At 34.6% G+C, this 23,879-nt stretch overlaps 1 protein-coding gene across 1 annotated transcript in view; it reads right to left on the bottom strand.

Annotated features, from left to right (window-relative positions):
• The window catches only part of ELP4 (elongator acetyltransferase complex subunit 4), a 242,755-nt gene that overhangs the window by 204,557 nt on the left and 14,319 nt on the right, over window positions 1-23,879 (bottom strand). Inside the window, exon 3 of the mRNA XM_044259021.1 lies at window positions 13,234-13,355. Within this exon, the coding sequence (XP_044114956.1) occupies window positions 13,234-13,355 (122 nt within the window). The remainder of the gene's footprint in view (window positions 1-13,233; window positions 13,356-23,879) is intronic.

The raw sequence follows: 23,879 nt of genomic DNA, 5'->3' as shown, positions 1-23,879 counted from the left end.
GGCACTACCTTTGGACAAAACTGCTTATTCTACTTAAAAAAACCTATATGAAACCAAATTATTATAAACTTCCAATACAAAAATATAGTCCAGTAATTAGGTGTATTTTTTTTTTTTTACCAGAAACATTTATCCTTTTCCTAAGATGCGTAAATATATTTCTTCCCTTTTCAATTCATGCCATTCTGTGCTTACTGCTATATTATTTTGTGGTCTTTGTTTTGGCAGATGCACAAGCAAAATCTGATTCCAACAGTTTGACCCTTCTCACTTCTTATGTTCTCTAGGGCATAATAAAACCCAAGATACAATCCCTCAGCAGTTAATGAAGCTTAACCTCCCACCCTCTTAATTACCAATGCATTACACCAACTATGGGCATCATACTCCTCTCTAAGCTATTTTACAATTCAGCAGAAGTACTACTGAGCTATTATGTAGCAACATAATCCATGCAGCATGAGAAATCCTTCTTAAAAATAAAATCTTTTGATCCTTGCAGGTTTTGGTAACTGTATAATTAATACTACTTAAGCATTATCCATGTATCAGTAAGTATATTATATTGTATCAGTAAGTATATTACTTTGTTGATTTGGGGGGAGTTGGGGAACATTTATTTTCTGAAAGTTAGAAAGAGAAACAAATTCAAAGATATTATTGACTGATTTCATAATTTGAATACAAAAGAACTCCAAATAACTAGCCTGAGTATCCATCTATTAAAGATATGGTCTTCATATTACCTCCATTTAAATATTTAAAAATATTAAGGGAGAGGTTACTTTAATTGTTAAAAGCATTCAGAAATGTAGATTGCAATGGAGTAAGTCAGAGGGTCTGTGGGTATACAGCTGATGTTACATAAAAAAATGTTTTTAAATTTAACAGACTTTAAGGTTAATAATTAGAGAATGAATTTATATCCATCCATATTTCACACTAAATTCAGTACAAGGGACATCTTGGTAGAAATTTTTAATATATTTTTTCTCTTGAATGTAAAGGGGCAAAATCAATAATATTATAAGAAAGGATGAGAAATACTTTCACATTGGCATACAATTATTATTTTAATTAAACTTCCAAAATTGAGCTACTGATAAAAATGATGCTTTTCTTTTGGCAACAACAACAATTACATGCATTACAAAACAGAAAATGAAACCACTAGGATAAGAGCAGTGTTCTCAATGCTGTCCATAGATCCTTATCACATTTCTCGTTAAGATATAAACCGAAAACGTAGTGACAAGACTGAAAGAAAGATCTCTCAATTTTCTTGACTAAGATGGGGGAAGGAGAAGGATAACATGGAGAACGGGTGTGTATATCTTTATATCTACATCCCCAGTTACAGAAAGAAAAATAAATGGTGAACAAATGTATCCTTATAACATATTAAAATACATCTTGTGAAATGTTTTATTTTTAATTTTTTAAAAAAGATCTCATTTACTTATTTTAGAAGGAGACAGAGAGAGAGCACAAGCAGGGGGAGAGCAGAGGGAGAAGGAGAGGGAGGGCAGATCTCAAGCAGATCCTGTGCTGAGCACGGAGCCTGATGCTCGATCCCAGGACCCTGAGATCATGATCTGAGCAGAAAATCAAGAGCTGGACACTTAACGGACTAAGCCACCAGGGCATTCCCGTGAAATGTTTTAAAAAGTAGACTGAAGGGGTGCCTGGGTGGCTCAGTGGATTAAGCCGCTGCCTTCGGCTCAGGTCATGATCTCAGTGTCCTGGGATGGAGCCCCGCATCGGGCTCTTTGCTTGGTGGGAGCCTGCTTCTCTCTCTCTCTCTCTGCCTGACTCTCCGCCTGCTTGTGATCTCTCTCTCTGTCAAATAAATAAATAAAATCTTTAAAAAAAAAAAAAAGTAGACTGAATTCTCCACTTAATCATTGGTTTTAGCAGGTTTACATAATAAGACCATGTGCAATAATTCCTTTAGTAAATGTTTACTGTATAAGGATGCCTATTAACCTGTCCTCTTAATAAAAAGATATACGAAAATCTTTACTGAGCAAATAGGTTATGAAATAATTACTTGAGTTATAGAAGGATTCTGATATTGGCAAAGGATTTCAACATAATTCCTTTAAGTGCTAAGTGCCCCAACTGAATATAAATTAAGATAATTTCTAAAAACCTGATATAACCAAAACATCTCTAAATATAGTTATTAGAGAAGTTAAGATAGTGACAGTGATCTTAACATAATTATTTATTAAATTGAGGTTTGAGAACATAAGATTTTTTAAGCTTTAATTCAATTTGTTTATTTGAAAGAGAGAGAGCATGAGCAGGGAGAGGGGGAGGGGGGAAAGGGGAGGGAGAGAGAGAAAGAGAGAATCTCTTAAGCAGACTCCAACTGAATGCAGAACCTGACATGGGGCCAGAGAGGTCACAGAATTTTTACAAGGTTGGAAAAGAAGTATTCTAAAGTTTTGGTATATCTATTGTCAAAGATATCTCAATTAGTAGTAATCAGGCATTATGTTTACTTAAGAGGTCCAGATCAGTTATATTTCCTAGCTCAGGAGCATACAAGTGACTGGTTTTATTTATTTGATATCATATTCTTCTATTTTTCCAAAATCAACCCAGGTAATGGAAGATGTCACAAAAATCCTTAGTATATTTTGGTACAATAAATGAAACTAGATATCACTTTATTTTTATTAAACTTGAAAATTATTTTGTGATGTACATTTGGTGGTAAAAGAAAAAAAACAATTCTCTTTCTGCTTCCTGAGTACTGAGAAGTAGAGGCAACCAGGTAAAGGCATAATATAGGTTTTTAAAAATTCTATAGTATCTTGTTATAATCTGTTTTAAGAAATAGAAAGGTAAGAAGTTTCACTTCATAGCCTCAGATAGATCTTCCACTTCCAATTTAAGTCTTCAGTTTAATGCCATCGACCCTGTTTTTGAAATCTAGCAGACTTTTAGACACACACACACACACACACACACACACACATACACACAGTAGTAAAAACTATTTTACAAAACGGGTAAATGCATTTCAGATATCTGATTTCACTAATATAACATGGAAAGATGACTATGGTGAATTAAGGCCATTTTCTGCAACTACCATTAGTTTCTGATGAATGAAACAAAACTGCAGGAAAGAAACACTGTCCCCTGAAAGAATCACCCCAACACTAAATGGAAAGATAGCCTTGTCTTCTTTAAGGTTTTCACACAGTAAAGCTATCCTTGTTTTTTTTTTAAATAATTATTTTTTTAAAGATTTTATTTATTTGAGAGAGAGAGAGTGAGGGAGAGGATGAGATGGGAGAAGGTCAGAGGGAGAAGCAGATTCCCTGTTGTGCTGGGAGCCCGATGCGGGACTTGATCCTGAGACTCTGGGATCTTGACCTGAGCCGAAGGCAGTCATCCAATCTATTGAGCCACCCAAGTGCTCTTTTTAAAAAATTTCTTTTTAAAAGATTTTATTTATTTATTTGATTTAGGGAGGGTGAGAGAGCATGAGAGGGGAGAAGAAAGCTATCCTTTTGTATATAATCTTCAAAGACTTTCTATTTAATCTATGATCCTTGATGGTATCCACCTCTCTTCCTTCATGGGATCCTTTAATATTTCATTTAAAGAGTCAATTTCATTAATTTGGGGAGCTGATTTAAGAAAGTATGTGTGTGTGTGTGTGTTTTAAGTTTTAATGTCTCTGGTTTTCAGAATTTGAAGTCACTTAATTCATCCAAAAGGATTGAATATCTTCTCTTCTGAATATGCTTCAGAAAAAGTATTCAGAGGACAAATGAATTCCATTTCTAATATTCCCAAGTCTGACATTGTGTCGCTTCTTTTCAAAGAATGATAAGTGCTATATAACAATTCTAAGATTTTAACATTTGAGCATGACAATAACCATCAAACATTTACAACCACTCTTTTTTTTTTTTTAAATGTGTTCAAAATAAAATTTTGGAAAGTAAATGTGAGGCCTGCAGCATTTTAAGATTTAGAAAGCAAAATTCTTAATTTTTCATTTTTAATTTGGAGTTCCAGAATGAGGTAGCCAGGGAATCATCTCTATCTTAATGTGAGAGAATAAGTGTACAAGGTCCTGCAACATCACAGAAATTAAAATCCAAGCCCATATCCCAAATATACTTCATCTTCTGAGGACAAATATCCCATCACAGAGTATGGCATTTTTGCTACATGACTTAGGTTTACTTTTCTGCATGTAAAATTCCTTTCTTATGTTGGTGATGCACAAATATCAACCCCAACTTTTGTGTTTATTTTAATGTTATACCAGAAATGGTTCTTTCAAGCTCGTAACAGAGTGGTGGGTTTATTTCCCTTTCTACTTTTATCTTATCTTTCATTTTCTTGTTGGAAAATAAGGCACATGCCATCTTTTAAAAGCTGGCTACAAATGTAGGTCACTGGAAGCAGTATTGAGCCTTTGCATGATTTTTCTTAGTCTTTTTAGTTTGCCAAAGCAGCTCTAACTGTGGCTGCCAGGGGAGAACTCAGAATTTTAAATAAGCTCTCACAAGTAGCCAGGGGGGAAAAAAAGAGTGAAACCCTGGGGTCAAACAGCAAATTTCTGGCTCAACTAGACTTCAGAGTTGTAAGCACTGAAAAGCATATAGATAGCCTGATAATTTTCTAAACAAATAAAATGTTGACAAAGAAATGGAAGGAACACAGCCTGACTATAGCTCTGCCTTTAAAGGGCTCTTCAAATATTTGTATTTAAACTATGAACAGAAGATACACAGTAAAATAAAGTTTCAATAAAAAATACATATTATGTAGGCTCAGAAAAGTAAAAATAAGTAAAAACAGGTGGGAAGATGTGTAATTTGAAGGTACTGAGTATGCATAAAACTTGCAAAGTGGAATGGCACAAGGACCAGAAAATAAATTTTTAAATTATTTATAACATATTACTTTTGTTTTGAATCATTAAAAAACTATAACTTTTATGATAAGTATAATTTTAAAAAAATGTTCAGTAGTATATGTGGCCAAACAAGGGACATTTCATTAACTTCATTGTTGCAGCTTTCTCAATTTTTGGCAGAACAAGGAGAACAAAGTTGGATCTGAAATATTTTTGTATTCTACTCACTCAGAAGGACCAGCCTATAATCTGATGCTATAAAATACTAAGAGCAAACAAACTAACCCCACTCATTGGATTCAGACTTCTAATTCTTGTTCATGATCAATTAGTAAAAATGGATGGCAAATACAGACTCAATCTTGACACCAAACTGACCCAAGGAAAGGAAAGGAAAGCTTTCTAATAATAATTCAAGCCGTATACTATTTAGCAAATACTACTTCATCTAATTCTAAATCACCTGATGTATCTTCTCTCAGTTATAACCAAAAACAAAACAAAACAAAAACCCACCAAAAAAACCAAATAAAGCAAAAGATACAAGATAGAATAAATAAGATCTTATTAAATGAGTTCATTATTTGGGTAACACACTGATATTTTGGGATACATAAAAAATGCTTCCAAATTATTAGATATTTTCTTTTTACTTATATAAAGTCCATAAAAGAGAATTCTGAAGATGTTAATCTAAATTTCCGTACTTCATTCCTAAGTACCTTGTTGCTATATTAATTCATCTCATATGACATGGTTTATTTTAAATAAATTGTTACTTATTCTGTGACTTAAGGGTTATTATAAAGTAATTAATTTTCAATTATGAAAGATTTTCTCTATAATAAGGGTAGTTTCACCATAATTGATTTTAAATTTGAGCTATTAACTTATTAGTATGTTTGATATTAAAAAATATATACCGCAAGCCTTTAGTAAACATCAAGGAAGTTACATTCCTGATCATAACCATGTACTTATTTTAGGTACATATTAAAAAGTAAAACTTTTAAACTCCTTAAAAGCATCCTCAGCTCCCACTTTGTTCTGTGTTTGATGCTGGACAATAATATGTAATGTATATAACAAATAACTCAAAAAGTTAATGCTGTAAGTCAGGAATTAACCCTTTGCTCTAGATATTAGATATTAGATATCTCTTCCTGCATGAATATTACCTATGTGGTATGTCATCTCTAAAAATATTCAAATTAACTTTTAAAACTCACCTTAGTATATTATGAAATAACATTTAAATTTACTTCTAAAAATCAGGTTACTTTCTTTAATTCTGTAAATATTAACATACATTGTTTAAAATTATGAAAAAGAAAAACAGAGCACTTTCAAGTTCTAAGGAAATTGTGGATGTTTGTGTATATAATTTTTTATTTCTAAAAATATCAGCCTATCTACTGATAAATGCTTAAATATTCTAACATAAAAATACAATTTTCACTATTTTAGAAAACATTGCAAGGAAAATTTTCAGAGAATACTTATCACTGTATTTGAGATGATCAAGAACATTCTTTTAGATAAAAAGTTAACTGAAAAATACTTACCAGCTTTTTAAAAGCTTTAACAACATCATGTATATTGTTCTATAGGATTTTCTAAGGGGTGTAATTTTTCAGTGTTACATCTTAATGCTGACTTCCTGAAGGAGCTTTGACTACAATAGGCATGAATATGTTTTCAAAGGATGATGGATAAATTGCTGGGTGGTTATATAATATATCTTAGGCAGCTGATGGGGCTTTTTATCCTTTACTTGTCTTTTAGTTATACACAGTTTTAAGATAATTATGGTCTATAAGATTGTCTTTTCCCTCTTCTTGTACCAGCAATATTTGCCTTGGTTATAGGTTCCAGAAATCCCCAATCATACATCATAAAATTAAAAACAAACAATTATAGCATCCCTCATGACCCCCATGTTGTATCTCTAAACACTGTTAATGCCTTGGTTTTGGTCATTCATTGTTGGGCTGTTAAATACAAATGACTCTAATATAACTCTAATTGAGTTGGGAACACTGAAATCTTGGCTGAACAATATGCAGAAAAAACTATTATCTATATTAGTCCTTAACATCTCATTTTAATCTCATTTTAAATTATACAAAATATTTTATTTTCCTTAGAGGGATGTTAAAAACTTTGTCTATCCAATGATATTATGAGAATTTAAATAATTATAATTTTTACAGCCATAATTTTTGAATTCAGTCTATTTTAAACTTGTGAAAACTAAGTGGACCACATTAAATGTTTATAGGTTAAAAACAATACTTTTTGTGCTTTCTTAATAGAACAATGAGAATGGAATATTATTTTTTAAAATTAAATTGTTTTAGTATTACAAAATAAAAAGGAAATAAATATGAAAGAAATATGAAATTTTTAGAATCATTAATTTAAGAAATATTACTGATGAGTGAAAGTTCTGTTAACTCAAAAACTAGATAGGGATGGGCACCTGGGTGGCTCAGTTGGTTAAGTCACTGGCTTTGGCTCAGGTCATGATCCCAGAGTCCTGGGATCAAGTCCCATATCAGGCTTCCCCCGCTCTGCAAAGAGCCTGCTTCTCCCTCCCCCCTCTGCCTGTCACTCCCCCTGCTTGTGTACTTGTGCTCTCTCTCTGTCAAATAAATAAATAAAATCTTAAAAAAAAAACAGATGGGGGCATCTGGGTGGTTCAGTTGGCCAAGCAACTGCCTTTGGCTCAGGTCATGATCCCAGAGTCCCAGGGGGAGTCTGCTTCTCCCTCTCACCTTCCCCCTCTCATGCCGTCTTTCTCTCTCTCTCTCCCATTCTCTCTCTCGGAAAAAAAAAAAAAAAAAAAAAAAAAGATATATTTTCAGAGAAGTACTATATGAAATGCAAGTACATAAGTAAAGTAAACCTAAAATAAAAAACTGTTCTGGGCTACTCCTTATAAATACAAGAATGAAAATATGCTTAAGATCATTAGGTTTTTGTGGACGCATTTTAATGTCTTTGATAATATATTCAGTACACAAGATTGGGTAAAACTGATTGGATGACATTAGAAAACATTCTTCATAAAACCACCTAAGCTGCTTCAAAAGACATACTGGACCAGAAGGACTTAATAGATACATTCAGAACATCCCATCCTAAAACATCACATATACATTCTTTTCAAGTGCACATAAGACATTCTCCAGAATAGATCACATATTAGATCATAAATCAGGCCTCAACAAACAAAAAAATACTGAAATCATATCATGCACCTTTTCTGACCAAAATGCTCTAAAACTAGAAGTCAACCACAAGAAAAGAAAAAACTAGCAAGATCACAAACACATGAAGGTTAAACAATGTGCTACTAAACAATGAATGTGTCAACCAGGAAATCAAAGAAGAAATTAAAAAATATATGGAAACAAATGAAAGTGAAAACGCAATGATCCAAAACCCCTACAAGACAGCCACAGCAGTCCTAAGAGGGAAGTATGTAGCAACACAAACCTACCTCAAGAAGAAAAATCTTAAATAAACAATCTAACCTTACACCTAAAAGAGTTAAAAACAAAACAAAACAAGAAATGAGGCCAAAAGCCAACAGAAGGAAGGAAATAATAAAGACCTGAGCAGAAATAAATGATATAGAAATGAAAAAAAAAATCCAAACAGATTAGGAAAAACAGGAGCTGCTAATTTGAAAAATTAAAAAAAAAATTGGTAAACCTCTAGCAAGACCTATCAAAAAGAAAAGAAAATGGACCCAAATAAATAAAAACACAAGTGAGAGAGGAGAAATAACAACCAATATCACAAAATACAATTAATTATAAGAGATTATTATGAAAAACCATATACCAACAAATTAGACAAACTGAAAGAAATGGATAAATTCCTAGACACATACAAACTACCAAAACTGAAACAAAACTTGAACAGAACAATAACCAGCAGAGAAATTGAGTCAGTAATCAAAAACTTCCAACAAATAAAAGATAAGGACCATTATGATCGTTTATATGTCTATTACTCAGAAAAAATAAAAAATTCATTACAGTAACATATCTCTTTCTTTCCCTTTTACTTAATTGCGAACAACACACAACTGAAAAAATAAAAAATTTAAATAGAACTGATGTTAAATTCTGTCCCATTTGACTGGTGTATCTTAATAAAGCAAATGTGAAAATTTTTATGTCCATTCACATACTGCATATAACACTAACTGTAAAGATTACTAAATTGGAAAAGAAATGTGTTTACCATGTTATGTCTTTTCAGACAAGTTTAAAATGTACTTAAATTTAAATATGAATTTTTGTTATAGAAAAACTATCATAAGGTTGTTGATAAATATTTTGAACATGAAACACTGCATTCAGATAAAACTCTGTGAGAACTGGAATAGAAAATATGATTCAAGGCAAAGATGATTGATGTAAAATTTCCAGATGTTAAAAAAGAGCTCGCTTATGTACATATATTTCTAGAAATAACGGTACTGACATCAAATTGTGATGTTATTTAGATTCAGTTGGATCCACTTAGAAGGCTGATTTAAAAGTATTTAACTAAAAATACAGTATTTATAGGGGTGCCTGGGTGGCTCAGTCAGTTGAACAGCTGACTCTTGATTTCAGCTCAGGTCATGATCTCAGGGTCCTGTGGTTGAGCCCCGTACTCAGCAGGAAGTCTGTTTGAGATTCTCTCTCACTCTCCTCTCCCCCCATGCACATTCATGCACATGTACATTTTGAACAATATTTACAATAACATCTTTTACAACTAAATAATCTCATAATTGCAATTTTTACATAACTTTGTGTACAAACAGATATATAATTTAAATTTTTTTTTTATAAGTGTAAAAGCAAAAAGGTGGAAAGATCACTGTACTTTACTATCTGTACAACTGGCCAAGATACAGAATATGAGGTGATAATCATTCAATTCAGGTTAATAATAAATGTGAAATTCTTCATGTAGGTTTTAAATGTTATCTTTGTATTTTTAATAAGACTGTATCAGTCAGAGTTCTCCAGAGAAACAGTTCCAGTAGGATATGTGTATATACATATGTGTATATATATTGCTTTGTTTTATACAAAATTGTATATATAAATAACTGTATGTACATATTATATATGTAATTGTAGTTTAATACAAAAAGATTTATTATTATTATTATTATTTTTAAAAAAGGGATTGGCTAATAGTATTAGGGAAGCTGACAAGTCCCCAGGTCTGCAGGATGAGTCAGCAAGCTAAAGACCCAGGAAATCTGATGGTGTAGTTCACATCCAAATGTTGGCAGGCTTAAGAATCAGGAAGAACGGATTTTTTTAGTCTGAATCAAAGGCAGGAAAAAGCTGATGTTCAGATTTGAAGGCAGTCAGTCAGAAGGAATTCGTTCTTAGCTGAGGGAGGGTTATTAGTCTTTTAGTTCTATTTGTACCTTCTACTGATTTGATGAGGCCCACTCACATTAGGGATGGCAATCTGCTTTACTTCATTTACCAATTTAAATTAAGTATTTTTAAAAAATTTTGTTTATTTATTTAAGAGAGAGAGCATGAGCAGGGGAGAGGGACACAGGGAGAGGAAGCAGCAGACTCCCTGCTGAGCAGGGAGCCTGATGTGGGGCTTAATCCCAGGACCCTGGGATCATGACCTGAGCGGAAAGCAGATGCTTAATCGCTAAGCTACTCAGGCGCCCCTACCAATTTAAATATCAATCTCATCCAGAAACACCCTCATAAGAGTACTTAGGATAATGTTTGATCAAATATCTGGGAACCTTGTGGCCCATTCAAGTGGACACATAAAATTAACTATCACAAGTCCACCCCTTGTCAACTTGGCACCTATACATATTTCCTTAAGCTATACTTAAGCTCCAGATGAAGACAATATATCATATGACACATTCCTAGATGAGTCTCCTAATGCTGTTTTAACCTGGGCTCCTTTTTACCGCACTACAGCCTAGAAACTGTATAATGCCAGCGAAGTTACAGAACTCCCTTTGTATATTCTGGATCTCTCTGGCACCACTGTCCTTTATTATTTGATGCCTGATGTCTTGAAAACTGTTGTTTAATATATTTTGCCCTGTTTTATAGTTGGTTCAGGGATAAAGAGAAATCTGATCCTCATTAACATATCTTGGTCAAAAGTGCAACTTTTTAAAAGTCTACTTTTTTTACTCTAATTTTATATAGTTTTTACAGTATCATAAAATTGTTCCATGAATAAATGTTTGCAGAACCTAACTACTTACATAAATAACTAGATGTTTTAAGAAATCCTAATTTTTAACTTCACTCCTTCGCATAATTCAACGGAGGACAAGTAAAGTACCTTCAGATTTTTAATATTAACTTGTACAAATTCAAGGTACCTAGGAAAGGTGTTAGGGATTAGTTTTCAAATAAAAAAGTGTAATTCTCTAAAGCAAAATGTGTTGGTATATTGATTAGATTTTAACATCAGTTGCCTAGGTTGCAGGAGACGAGAAGGAAGAATAAAACACTTTATTTTGAAAAGAATATACAGTTGATTCTTTAACCACACAAGTTTGAACTACACAGATCTACTTATATGTGAATATTTTATGATAAATATAGTACTGTAAATGTATTTTCTCTTACGATTTTCTAAACAACATTGTCCTTTCTCTAATTCACTTTATTGTAGGAATACAGTATATAATACATATAACATACAAAATATGTATTAATAGACCGTTTATCTTGTTAGTAAGGCTTTCGTTCAGTATTAGATGGAAATACTATTTTGGGGGAGTCAAAAGTTATATGTAGATTTTATTTTTTTAAGATTTTATTTATTTATTTGACAGACAGAGATCACAAGTAGGCAGAGAAGCAGGCAGAGAGAGAGGAAGAAGCAGGCTCCCCACCGAGCCGAGAGCCCGATGTGGGGCTCGATCCCAGGACCCTGGGATCATGACCTGAGCCGAAGGCAGAGGCTTTAACCCACTGAGCCACCCAGGCGCCCCATAAGTTATATGTGGATTTTTAACTGTGCAGGGGATCAGTGTCTCTAACCCCCCATGTTGTTCAAAGGTCAAGAGTTATCCTGCTTCTGGCCTGGGAAAAATTGCCTACATGGCTATAAAGATGTTTGATATAAAATCTTAGTCTCCATACTATAGTGGAATGTGTCGTGAAGAGCTTGTACAGCTTCTTTAGATGATAATCTTGGCCTTTATTGTTCTTAACAAGCATAGTATTGTCCAGAAATTGATCAGAATAATTAAGACCAGGGAAAAGAAACAAAAGAAGAAATGAAAACATCAAGAAAATATTTCAAAAGCCAAACACCAAAAATAAGAACAAAGGAAAACAGGCTCTATAACCAGAAGAAAATCATTTGGAATATTATACAAAGATTTCTCCTTTGGATTTTATGACCGTATTACTTAATAAGCAAAATCTGACCCATATGAAAGAATTGTGTTAGTTTTACCTCAGCATTATATAACTTTTTTATAGTGGGTATAGGAATTTGTTGGTGTCTGCTGAAAGCTATGGTATATTAATACTTACTATGCTACAAATTCTTCATAAATGAATTAGTTGTTTGTTATTTTGCAGACCATGCACTGAAATGAAAACATCCTAAGGGAGAAAATAACTTTAGATTCTATCTTCTATTCAAATAACGGCTTAAGTTGTGTTCCTGTTCTGGACAAAGAAATTAAGAATTTTAAAACTGAAGATTGTCCTCTCTGAGATGTAATGTGTGTTTTGGCTTTAAAAAGATAGAGTATATCAGTCACATATTTTATTATTATTGCTTGTTACTTGGAAAAGAGCAATTTCTGGTAGTCTCAAAGCAAAATGAGATTAATAAATGAGTACTTCTAATTTCTGTAGCTTTCTTCTAATTTATGTCTTTAAGATACTGGTAATATAATATCAGATAATATGCTGTTGTTTTCCTTTACTTTTTACAGAGTTATCTTCTTATGACTATAGTAATAACTTTATTTATTGTCAGTTTTTAGTAGCTTATTAATATTGTTCCCAATGCGAGTATCAACTTAAAGTTAAAAAAATTGCCCAAGAACACTAATTTAAAAAGTGAAACTACATCTTTAAATAAATTTGATACTTTTCTTTAAGAGAAAAAAAAAATACATGTATGGTCACATTAATGAATTTAAATATGGTTTTTAGATAAACGAATACCTTGTTTACCTAAAATTTTCATAAAATTTTATGTATATATTTTGTTTACATATATCTTGTTTATATATACATATAAGTAATATTTTTTTGTGAAATGTTCAAAATGCAATATTTTTGCATTTGTATATTCTATACCTGTAAAATATCAGCAGGGTCTTCTTTTGCAGATGCAACCAACAAAGTATGCCCATTGATGATTCCTTCTGCCAGGAAAAATTTGAAGAGCAAAGAAGAGTAAGTATTATATTTATCCTCTTCTGTAAAAAAAGAAAAAAATTATAGTCAGTATCCTACCATATGCCAAGCACACTCAGATGTTTTAACAATTTCCTCCTTAAAACAAGTATATAAAGTATATAAAATGGGGGTAATAATTGTCTTCCTAAAAAGTACAGATAGATAGGCTAAGAGACCTATCTGGATAGTCCATGGGAAGTGAGTACTTCTAATATAGTTTGATTTCAAAATTATTCTCCATCCTCTACTCCATCTCTGAGATCCACAAAATGTAGAGGGTTACATATGATTATAGAAAAAAAAAAAAAAGAAGACTTTCTTTTTCTGTTTCCTAAGATTTTTTTCAGGCATTGCATCTCTAAAATACCTATTCTTACCTACCAACCAGTTTGTAAACTCACACTTCATTTCTTACATGTCATAATAATTAAGCACTTAAGTGCATGTAGCCTGAAGATTAGTATTTATATAATTTGTAAAAATAGTATTACTTCTACATTTGTGTTTTAGGTTTTAAATTCAGTAGCAATTTAAAACTGAAGACTAATCTGAGAGTTCTTAAATTTGTACTAAATGTTTTTCGAATAAACAGTTCTTTGACCTTTTATTATTCCTTCACCCTCCCTTCTTTATGATTTTTTTGTGAAAAAAAATCATACACCAGGTTTCTTTGACAAAATGTGCTAATATTTTTGAAATTTCGTGATATAATATAAACTCAAGTATATCTTTGTTTTCTAATATTATTGATAAGCTACATGCCTACACTTTTATATCACCTTTCTTTCCTTTAATACTTTGAGACATAAAGAGACAATGGTATATTTACTGAATTATTCAAAAAAAGAGAAGCCTTTATTAATTTATTCAACAAATATTAATTGAATTCCTATGTCAGGCATTGTTAATATCTGTAAAAACCACACTGTTAAAAAATATTCCTAAGAAAGTTTGGACTTGTGGTAATGTTAGCACTGTGCACAAAGCCCGTTGCAGCTTTAAGTATAAAACCTGAATAAAATACCATTAAAAAATAAATATTTAAAGGCACTGCAAAGCAATTAAGAGAAGACATCAACCACAGCAGTTTCCTTTTGAAAGACTGTGATCATGACATGTAAAAACTTCAAGTTTCTGGTGCTTTTTTTTTTTTTTTTTTTTTTTTTGCCAAAAATGGGGTTCTTAAGCTCCCTTAGCTCTGTCAGCTCTAGGTCATATCCTTTCCAGCTTACGGTGGCAGAATGTAGAGTTCAGTATTGTCAAAATAGCTGAAACTTTAGGAGAAAAATCCTTGAATTAAGAGTGCTCTGCAAAATTCACCAAATGTGCCCAAATCTGTAGTTGACCACTAAGCTACCAATGCATGAATGAGAGAAAAAACAGTAAGTAGGTAAGAGAGAACAGTTTAAGTTGAAAGACAACTCAATCTTTGAGATTTACAAATCTGATGCTCCTCTGAAGGCATGCATTTCCCAATGAGCAGAATCTTGTAATAAAGAAAGTTGAAGTCGGGGTGCCTGGGTGGCTCAGTGGGTTAAAGCCTCTGCCTTCGGCTCAGGTCATGATCTCAGAGTCCTGGGATCAAGTCCCGCATGGGGCTCTCTGCTCAGCAGGGAGCCTGCTTCCCTCTCTCTCTCTCTGCCTGCCTCTCTACTTGTAATTTCTCTCTGTCAAATAAATAAATAAAATCTTTAAAAAATAAAATAAAATAAAAATAAAAATAAAAATAATTATTTATAAAATTAAGGAGAGTATTGCATTATTCAGTAAGGGAATGAACTTAGATAAGGTACTTCATAAACCAAAGAGAGACACCTACAAATAATAAAAAAATACTGAGTGGGGGCACCTGGGTCTGGGTGGTGCAGCTGGTTGAGCATCCAACTCTTCGTTTCAGCTCAGGTTGTGATCTCAGGGTCATGAGAGGAGCCCCGTGTCGGCTCTGTGCTCAGCATGGAGCCTGCCTGAGAGTCTCTCTCCCTCTCTAATCAATCAATCAATCCTTTTAAAAAGGAAATTAATTATCATTAATGAAGAGTGACAATAAACTAGACAGCAGAATTTCTCTTTTTCTACCTACATTTTAAATGAGTGAGACCTGTAACTCTTTTCTTATCTATATACAATCCCAAGTGACCTTATCTAGACTCATAGCTTAAATTACTATCTCCAGTAGCCATGTTACATCTTAAGTCTGGACCTTTGCATAAAATATTTCACCTTTTTGGCTAGCTAATTCCCTGAAATCCTCCCAGACCAAAAATAGGTAAACTCATCTTTGGAGAAGCTTTCCTAAAGACTGGGTGAGATGACCACAGTGCCCTGGAGCATCTTGTTAACTCCTGCATCAGCATTTAATGGACATATTAAGATGTCTCCATCAAGCAAAAAGATCCTCATGGCAGAGAATTCATCTTATTGCTATATTGCTGTAGTAGATTCATACTATACATCTAGTAAGTATTTGTATAATTAAGGAAAAAAAACTGAAAATCTATTTTGTCTTATAAATCAGCCAGATCTACTGTAGTTTTGCTGAAAACACACCATAGTGTGCATACACACGCGCGTGCGCGCACGCACGCACACACACACACACACACGTGTACACACTCTTAAATAGTTACTGACCCGATTTTTTTGAAGACTCCTATGAGGCAGGCAAAACTCACGGAAGAAGATCGCCTATTTAGGGATTAGTTGAAAACCTAAGCTCTTCAAGCTGAAAATCACCATTTTTGTGAAAGAAATTTTGAAGTTGTACACTAGGCATTTAATTAATCTATTTAGTGAATCCCTGTAACACTGAGAAAGCAAAAATGATAAACGATGTGACAGAACTGCCAAAAAGCAAATACAGTTCTGGCCTCAACAGTCTAATTCTTAGCTTGAGAGAGATGGTTGTCCTAGTCTATTCTACAGTAGTGGACCAAACTGACAATAGTATATTTCATTTGAGGACTTACAGAAACTAAAGTATATTCAGAATGAAATGACCGGGATGGTAAAGGACTTAAAAGCATAAGAAATGGGATATTTAGTTTGAAGAAAAAGAGACCCAAGGGATGCAAGAGTTGTCTTCAAATATTTGATGGGCTGTCATATATAAATGGAATCACACAAGAGGTAGAATGAAGCCTACAACAGGAATATCAATTTTTCCTTAATATCAAAGTACAAAGGAGCTGCCCCTTTCATTGTGCTGAGAATGCTATCAGAGTCACTAACGACTTTCTAATTGTCTATTTTCTTGGAAACTTTAAAATCTTTATCTTATTTTGTCTACTGCAGCTATTACCATGGACAAGTTTCTTCTCGGAACTAGACTCTTCCCCTTTACATGTATTCCCTCTTTTTAAGACACTCTTTGTGCCCAATTACCCTGTTACTTCAGACATTCTTTATATATGCAAACAGTTTTTATAGAGCTCTTAATTCTGTTGAAACTATAATATGAAATGGTTCTATTTATTTTTCCAGTTACTACTTTCCCTATGCTATGTCAAATCTTCCTTTTTTCATCTCTTGACATCTAGAGATAATTCAATTATTTTTTTCACCAGTTTCAGTTATTAAAACTTGGAACAGTTAAGTTTAAAACTTGAACATTCTGTAAAAAGCTCTTCCACACCCTTTAGCGCAGACTAAGACTTGGGGCTTGAAAGTCTTAGAGGGGTTCTAAAAGAAAGGAAGGTTCTAAAATACCTCTTCCTTGGGTGCCTGGGTGGCTCAGTGCGTTAAGCCGCTGCCTTCGGCTCAGGTCATCATCATCTCAGGGTCCTGGGATTCAGTCCCGCATCAGGCTCTCTACTCAGCAGGGAGCCTGCTTTCTCCTCTCTCTCTCTCTGCCTGACTTTCTGCCTACTTGTGATCTCTCTCTGTCAAATAAATAAATAAAATCTTTAAAAATAAAATAAAATACCTCTTCCTCTAAGTCTTCTTTCCAAGTCCTAGTTCTATTGTTGGGAGAGCAGGGGGACAAAAGTGGCAGTGATCAACTTACATAATTGGCTGTCTGGTTAGGGAGAGATGTCCCTAGCCTCACTATGATCTGGTCTATTTAATATTTAAACCTGCTGCTTTGCAACCTATGAAGTTATGGTGGTTTCCATGTAGGTGGTGAGTGTGGTTTTGTAGGTGGTGTTCAGTTTCATTGCGGCCACATCTGTCATTGAAAAACACTTCCAAGGTGGAATCTAGGTTTTGGAGGGGCTGGTCAGTAATTCATATTAAACTTCTGTGCTGGAAATATTAGTTACTGCTATCACTATTTCGACTGTTTATACAATCTATCCCAGAGGGCCTCTCTCCCTTTTCTACACCAGACACAAAATGGTGTTGTCAAGAATGCTGACAAACTATAGGAGATTTAAGGCAGGCTTCCCCCAAGGACTCTCTCACCCATGTACTACTCACTGAGGCCTTAAGGGTTCAGAAGTTTAGCAAGTTGGCTGGGAAACATAGATGCCAGTCTCTGCTTTTTGCAAACATCTTCAATGTCTGTGTCTGATATCCTTGGGAATTGTATCCCCTTACTTGCCTGAATGAGGGATCATTTTTGAACTTGAATGTTGCACTTCTGCTCTCTCCAGTCCTTGCTGATGACGTTTGGTAATAGTGGTGATAGTGATGGAGTTATAAGGAAGTAATTGTGGTAGGTCTTTAGGCCTGCAAGGAGATCCCAACTGCAGGAAAGGGGGAACTTAAACCTTTGCCCCTTTGCCTTCTTTTCCTCACTGTGGGCTATAGTCATCAATTCTGAGGTACTCAACATCTTGTTTAAAATAATAAATAGCCAATCTTGACCACTATATATGCTAAACATGCAATGCACTTATCATGCATTAGTTCATTTAATCCTCATAGTAAGTTGTAAGACAAATGTTATTAATCCCTATTTTACAGGTAAAGAAGCAAGGCACAGGGAAAGCAAGCAGCTTGCCTAACGTGACACATCTAGTAAATAGCAGAGCCGTGATTTGAACCTAGGCAGGCTGATTCCAGAGGCTATCTTTCATGGGATTATTTTCCTTTGTCTATCCCTTAAAGACTGATGTGCTTTCGCTTTAGATTTTGACTTGTTTTTCTTTTTACTCTAGTTGTTCTTGGTCTTTCCTGGCATCTCAGACCACTGAGAATCTGATGCAAGTTATATGTTATTTGGAAAATGTACACAGTCATACACAAATTTACATATAATTTCAGGGAATTAACAGACCCCCTAGAGTTCCATCTTGGATCTTCCAGGGTCTATAAACCTGGACATTCTAATACAGGCCTACAAATGACTTTAACCAAAACATCCACTGAATAAAATACTAGTGAAATAATGTTGAGAAACTCCAAATATTTTTCTCTAGCCTAAATTTAATACTCTTAAAATTCACTATGTTTAAACTGAATTCATGCTTCACCTCAATACTTGCTCTTTCTCTTCCTTTTCTGACTTCACCTAATGGTACTAACTCCAAACCTTCTCGGGCCAAACATCTAGGAATCATCCTACCTCCTGTCACTGCTTTATCTTCCACATATTTAGAAAGCACAGATGTAGAGGGGCACCTGGGTGGCAAAGTCAGTAAAACCTGCAACTCTTTATTTTGGCTTGGATTATGATTTCAGCATGTTGGGATGGATCCCCACAGCAGGCTGGGCAATCAATAGGGAATCTGTTTCTCTCCTTACCCCTCTCTCTTTGCCCCTCCCCCGCTCAAATAAATAAATCTCAAAAAAAAAAATCACAGAGGTAGAAATCAACATTCTTGAGACAGATCTATTAAAAGAGGAAATATGTAAGGAAATGCTGTATCAGAGCAATCTAAGCATGGCTAGTGAGACATTTAGAATCCAACATATATAATGAAATGCAGAAGTAGAAAAGTTAGGTAGCATTGTTATATCAAAATATGATAGTAAATTTGTGGTTTAATAGTAACATCATCTCATGTTTCGATGAGAGTAATGAGTAGTTCCATCACTTCAAATTTTTACTTTATTCCTGATGTGCATCCTTCATAATATCTCTTCATTGCTCAAAATACTCCATGACTACCATCACTATAAGTAACTTTTTTTAAAAAAAGATTTTATTTATTTATTTGACAGACAGAGATCACAAGTAGGCAGAGAGGCAGAGAGAGAGGGGGAAGCAGGTTCCCCGCTGAGCAGAGAGCCCGATGTGGGGCTCGATCCCAGGACCCTGGGATCATGACCTGAGCCGAAGGCAGAGGCTTTAACCCACTGAGCCACCCAGGCGCCCCTAAAGTAACTTTGTTTAGCCAGGCTTTCACAGCATTCATTCCTTCCTTCAAGCATGTATTCATTGCGCCCTTCCATGGTTCCCAGGGTCACAGAGCTTACAGTCTACTGAATAAGATACACGATCAGGTATTTTCAATAAGTGTAGTAAGGGCCATGATATAAAGTAAATAAGGAATACTACAGAAGTATACAGAGGAATACTGATTGGCAGTGAGGGTAAGGAAAGCAACAATTAAAGAAGTCTTTCTGGAAGGGAATCTAAGTGGATACCTAAGGGATGATTAAGAGTTAGGATGAGGGGACGCCTGGGTGGCTCAGTTGGTTGGACGACTGCCTTCGGCTCAGGGCGTGATCCTGGAGTCCCGGGATCGAGTCCCACATCGGGCTCCCAGCTCCATGGGAAGTCTGCTTCGCTCTCTGACCTTCTCCTCGCTCGTGCTCTCTCTCACTATCTCTCTCTCTCAAATAAATAAATAAATAATCTTTAAAAAAAAAAAAAGAGTTAGGATGAGAAAGACAATCATCATATGATCTCACTGATATGTGGAATTTAAGAAGAGGAAAAAATGAAATAAGATGAAACCAGAGAGGGAGACAAACCATAAGAGACTTTTAATCATAGGAAACAAACTGAGGGTTGCTGCAGGGGATGGGAGTTGGGGGTTAGGGTAACTCAGTGATGGACAGAAGGCTTGAGGAAAGAGGTGAAAACATGAGAAGAGATAAGCTGAAGTGAATCATCAGTGGTAGGTCATTAAAGGCCTTGTAGTCCAGGCTACAGAGCATGGACCTTATGTTAAGATCGACAAACAGCACAGAAAGGTCTTATGTATGTATCATGATTAGATTTTATATCAGAAAGTTCGTTCTACTTATAGTATGAAAATGAACTGAAGTAAGAAAACACTGGAAGCAATGTAAGAAGCTGTTATAATTTCAGTGAGATTTGTGGATTAGGGTCACAGCAGTAAGAATATAGAGAAGTAGAAAGAATTTTAAAATATTTAAAAAATTAAAAACCTTGGGATTTAAAGATTACTGGATGTGAGCAGTGTGACAGACAAGTATCTTATGCAGGTGTCTGGCATGTGTCACTCAGTAGACTGAATCACAGGAAGAGAGACAGATTTAGAGGAATAGGGTAGGATTTGGAGATAAGGGAAGATCAGCTCTAAGACACATTAATTTTGAGGTGCCTGTAAGAAATTCCAGAGAAAATATTGAACAGGGAGTTGAATATGATCTGTGTGTTTCTCTGTAGATCCTATGTATGTAGCAATGACTAGAGATTACTGATTACTTTCATAAAATTACTCCTCCTCCCCTGCCCCCGTCATTCTAGTTATGGCAGGAACTGAGACCTCCCAGGGAGAGTATGTAGCACTAAAAGAGGGAAGAGGATACCAGTATTTTAAATAGAGGCAAATGAGTCTTAAAAAACAAAAGCAGAGGGGTAGAAGGAATACAAGAAGAGAATGTCTTAACAGATCCAATGGGAGAGAGTATTTCAGGAAAGAGTGACTAACCACGTCAACTTTTGCAGAGATCAAGAAGGAAGAGACCTGAGAAGCATTTTTTGGGTTTAGCCATCAGAAGGTCACTAATGTCTCTGGCTAAAAAGTGGCTTCAGTGATGTTGTACTGCCTGAAGTAAACTGAGGAATGACCGAAATATGAAAATGTATAAGAGGTAAAGACTAAAGAGGCTTGGCTAAAAAAGGGAAGAGAAAAAGGGATAGAGGAGTGGGATTAAGGACAAAGAATTTTCCCCTTTAACAAGGAAATAAGGCTTGAAAACAGATTAAGCATGTTTAAGTACACATAGGAAAGAACTAAAAAGGAGGAATTAAAGATGGGACAGTTGATATTGCCACTCCTTGGAAAGGTGGAAGGAGGAAAAATCTAATGTCCAGGTGAAAGGATGATTCTCAACAGGAGAAGGTACAGGACATCGTTCCATGTTGGGGTAGAGGTAAGTACTGAAGTTTGACAGGGGGAATTTGGGTGAGTTCTCATCTGAAGAGACTACTCTTCCCATGTGAAATACTGCAAGTTATCTGAGAAAATGAGGGACAAAGCAGTAATGTTGGATGTTTGAGGACAAGAAGGCTTTAAAAGGCCACTGAAGTTATTGAGAATGAAAAGGAGGTGATGACAGATACAAAAGTTCAGTGGCAAATGATCAAAGCTTACTTGAGGTTGAGGTTGAAGGTCTCCAATAGATGACAGAAATAACTAAGAAGACAATATATGGCAGCAGTGAGATGACATAAAAGGTAGAAAAGCCAAAGGTATAAATCTCACTTTGGAAAAAAAAAAAAAACTTTAAAGTAAATTACCACATTTTAGTGTAAAATGATGATTTAATGTCAGAAAAAGCTGCTTGCAAATCTTAGCTACAAAGTGTGTGACTTTGGGCAAGTTACTTGGCTTCTCCCAAAATTCTAATCTCCTGTAAAATATAGACACTCCTCTGATTGTTGCGAAACTAAATGATAAAATACATGTCAAGAGCTTAGCATGATACCCAGCACACAGTAAATCCTCAATAAGTGTTATATATTTCTATAAAATATTTAATGATAATATTTAAGACATTAGAGTTTGTTTCATATGAAATAGGTATTATACAAAGCAAATTGGGAAGATTTAGAAGGGATAAGAAGAGTAGGAAATTGAATCTACAGAGTAAAAAGGGTATTACAGAGATAAAAGTAACAGAGATGATCATTAGAATAGCTTAATTCTTGGACAATGACCAAAGACAACAAAGAGGTAAAGCATGATGGATTTAGCTGGCCATAAAGTTAAACAAACAAAAATCCCAGGAGTCCTCTGGTGGATGAAAAGTAAACAGCCTCATCTCTGCACACCACAATTTGAGAAGCTGGTTTAAGGTTCTGAAGTTTTACAATTTGAATTGTACAAGTAGGTAGTTGAGGGAAGAGACCCTGGGGAAGAAAGCCAAACTTTCCCTCTGACTAATTCTAAATAATCTCTATTTTAAAAGAGCTCTCACTTCTTTACTACATAAGCATACTGTGTTGATACCCACTTTTGTGCATTTGTTAATACAATTTTCCATGGGAGTACTTTCCTCTCTTCATTTCCCTTCAATTTATACCCATAGTTTGATTCAATTTAAGCCTTTTCTATACCTCTTCTTACATCTGCAAAAACATCTGTATGTATGTACTGTTCATATTTATTCCAATGAATACTGGAATATTTATTCCAATAAATGTGCAAAAAACATCCAGTTTAAGTTCAGAAAGGGTAAAACCCAAGATTTATACTGCCTAGCAATGCTAAACACACTGTATGTGCTTAGATGCTTCAGGAAAAAAGGTCAGGTGGTTTGATGAAAGAACTGCATGGACACTAGTCTATCCTGTTTCAATCTTTCAACAAGCTTTACTGCCATAAGTTAAGAAAAATACAGAATACAAAACAGCCATTTGTAAGCCATTTTCTTAAAGAGTCAGAAAATAAGTTTTTCAGACTTGTGAACTGTACATGCAGTCTCTGTTGAAAGTATTCAACTCTGCACCTGTTATCACAGATGCAACCATAAACAATATACAAATAATTAAGCATGGCTGCGTTCTAAAAAATTTACTTATAGATAGGTCAGTGGACCACAGGCTATAGTTTGCCAACTCAGGCATAATAAGGAAAATGCTTAGAATTTATTACATGGTGTAGAAGAAAATGTATAACTGTGATTTCAAAAAAGTTGAAGGCAACCAATGAGAAAATATTATAATATCCTGTGAGAGATATATTGAGTGAGAGTGCTTAGTTTTTGCTATTACATGAAATAATAACAAATTAAAATTGTGAAAAGAGTAGCAGATTCTAAGGTGAACCCCATGATTCCTATTTCCTGGTATTCAAGCCTTTGTAAAATCTCCTCTTTTTGAGTGTGTCTGGAAGCTGTGACTTGTTTCTAACCACAAGAATATAGCAAAGGTAACGGGATGTCACCGCTTCTGTTGCATAAGACTGTAATGTCTGTCTTGCTGAGACATGTTCTTCTTCACTGGTTTAGAAGAAATAAGATGCCATGTTGGGAGCTGCCCTTGACTGACAGGCAGCAAGAAACTGAATGCTGCCAACAAACATGTGAGCTTGAAAGCAGATCCTTCCCCAGCCAAGTCTTCAGATGGCTTGCAGAGGACCTGATGATCTGTGCTTGGACTCCCAATCCACAGGAATCATGGGATAATAAATGTGTTTTGTTTTTAAACTAAGTCTGTGTTAATACTGTTACACAGTAATAAG

The sequence above is a fragment of the Neovison vison genome, chromosome 7 (assembly GCF_020171115.1).
Source record: "Neovison vison isolate M4711 chromosome 7, ASM_NN_V1, whole genome shotgun sequence".
NCBI lineage: Eukaryota > Metazoa > Chordata > Mammalia > Carnivora > Mustelidae > Neogale > Neogale vison.
Note: the sequence above shows the minus strand (reverse complement) of the source record. Positions and strands in the feature narration are given on the sequence as shown.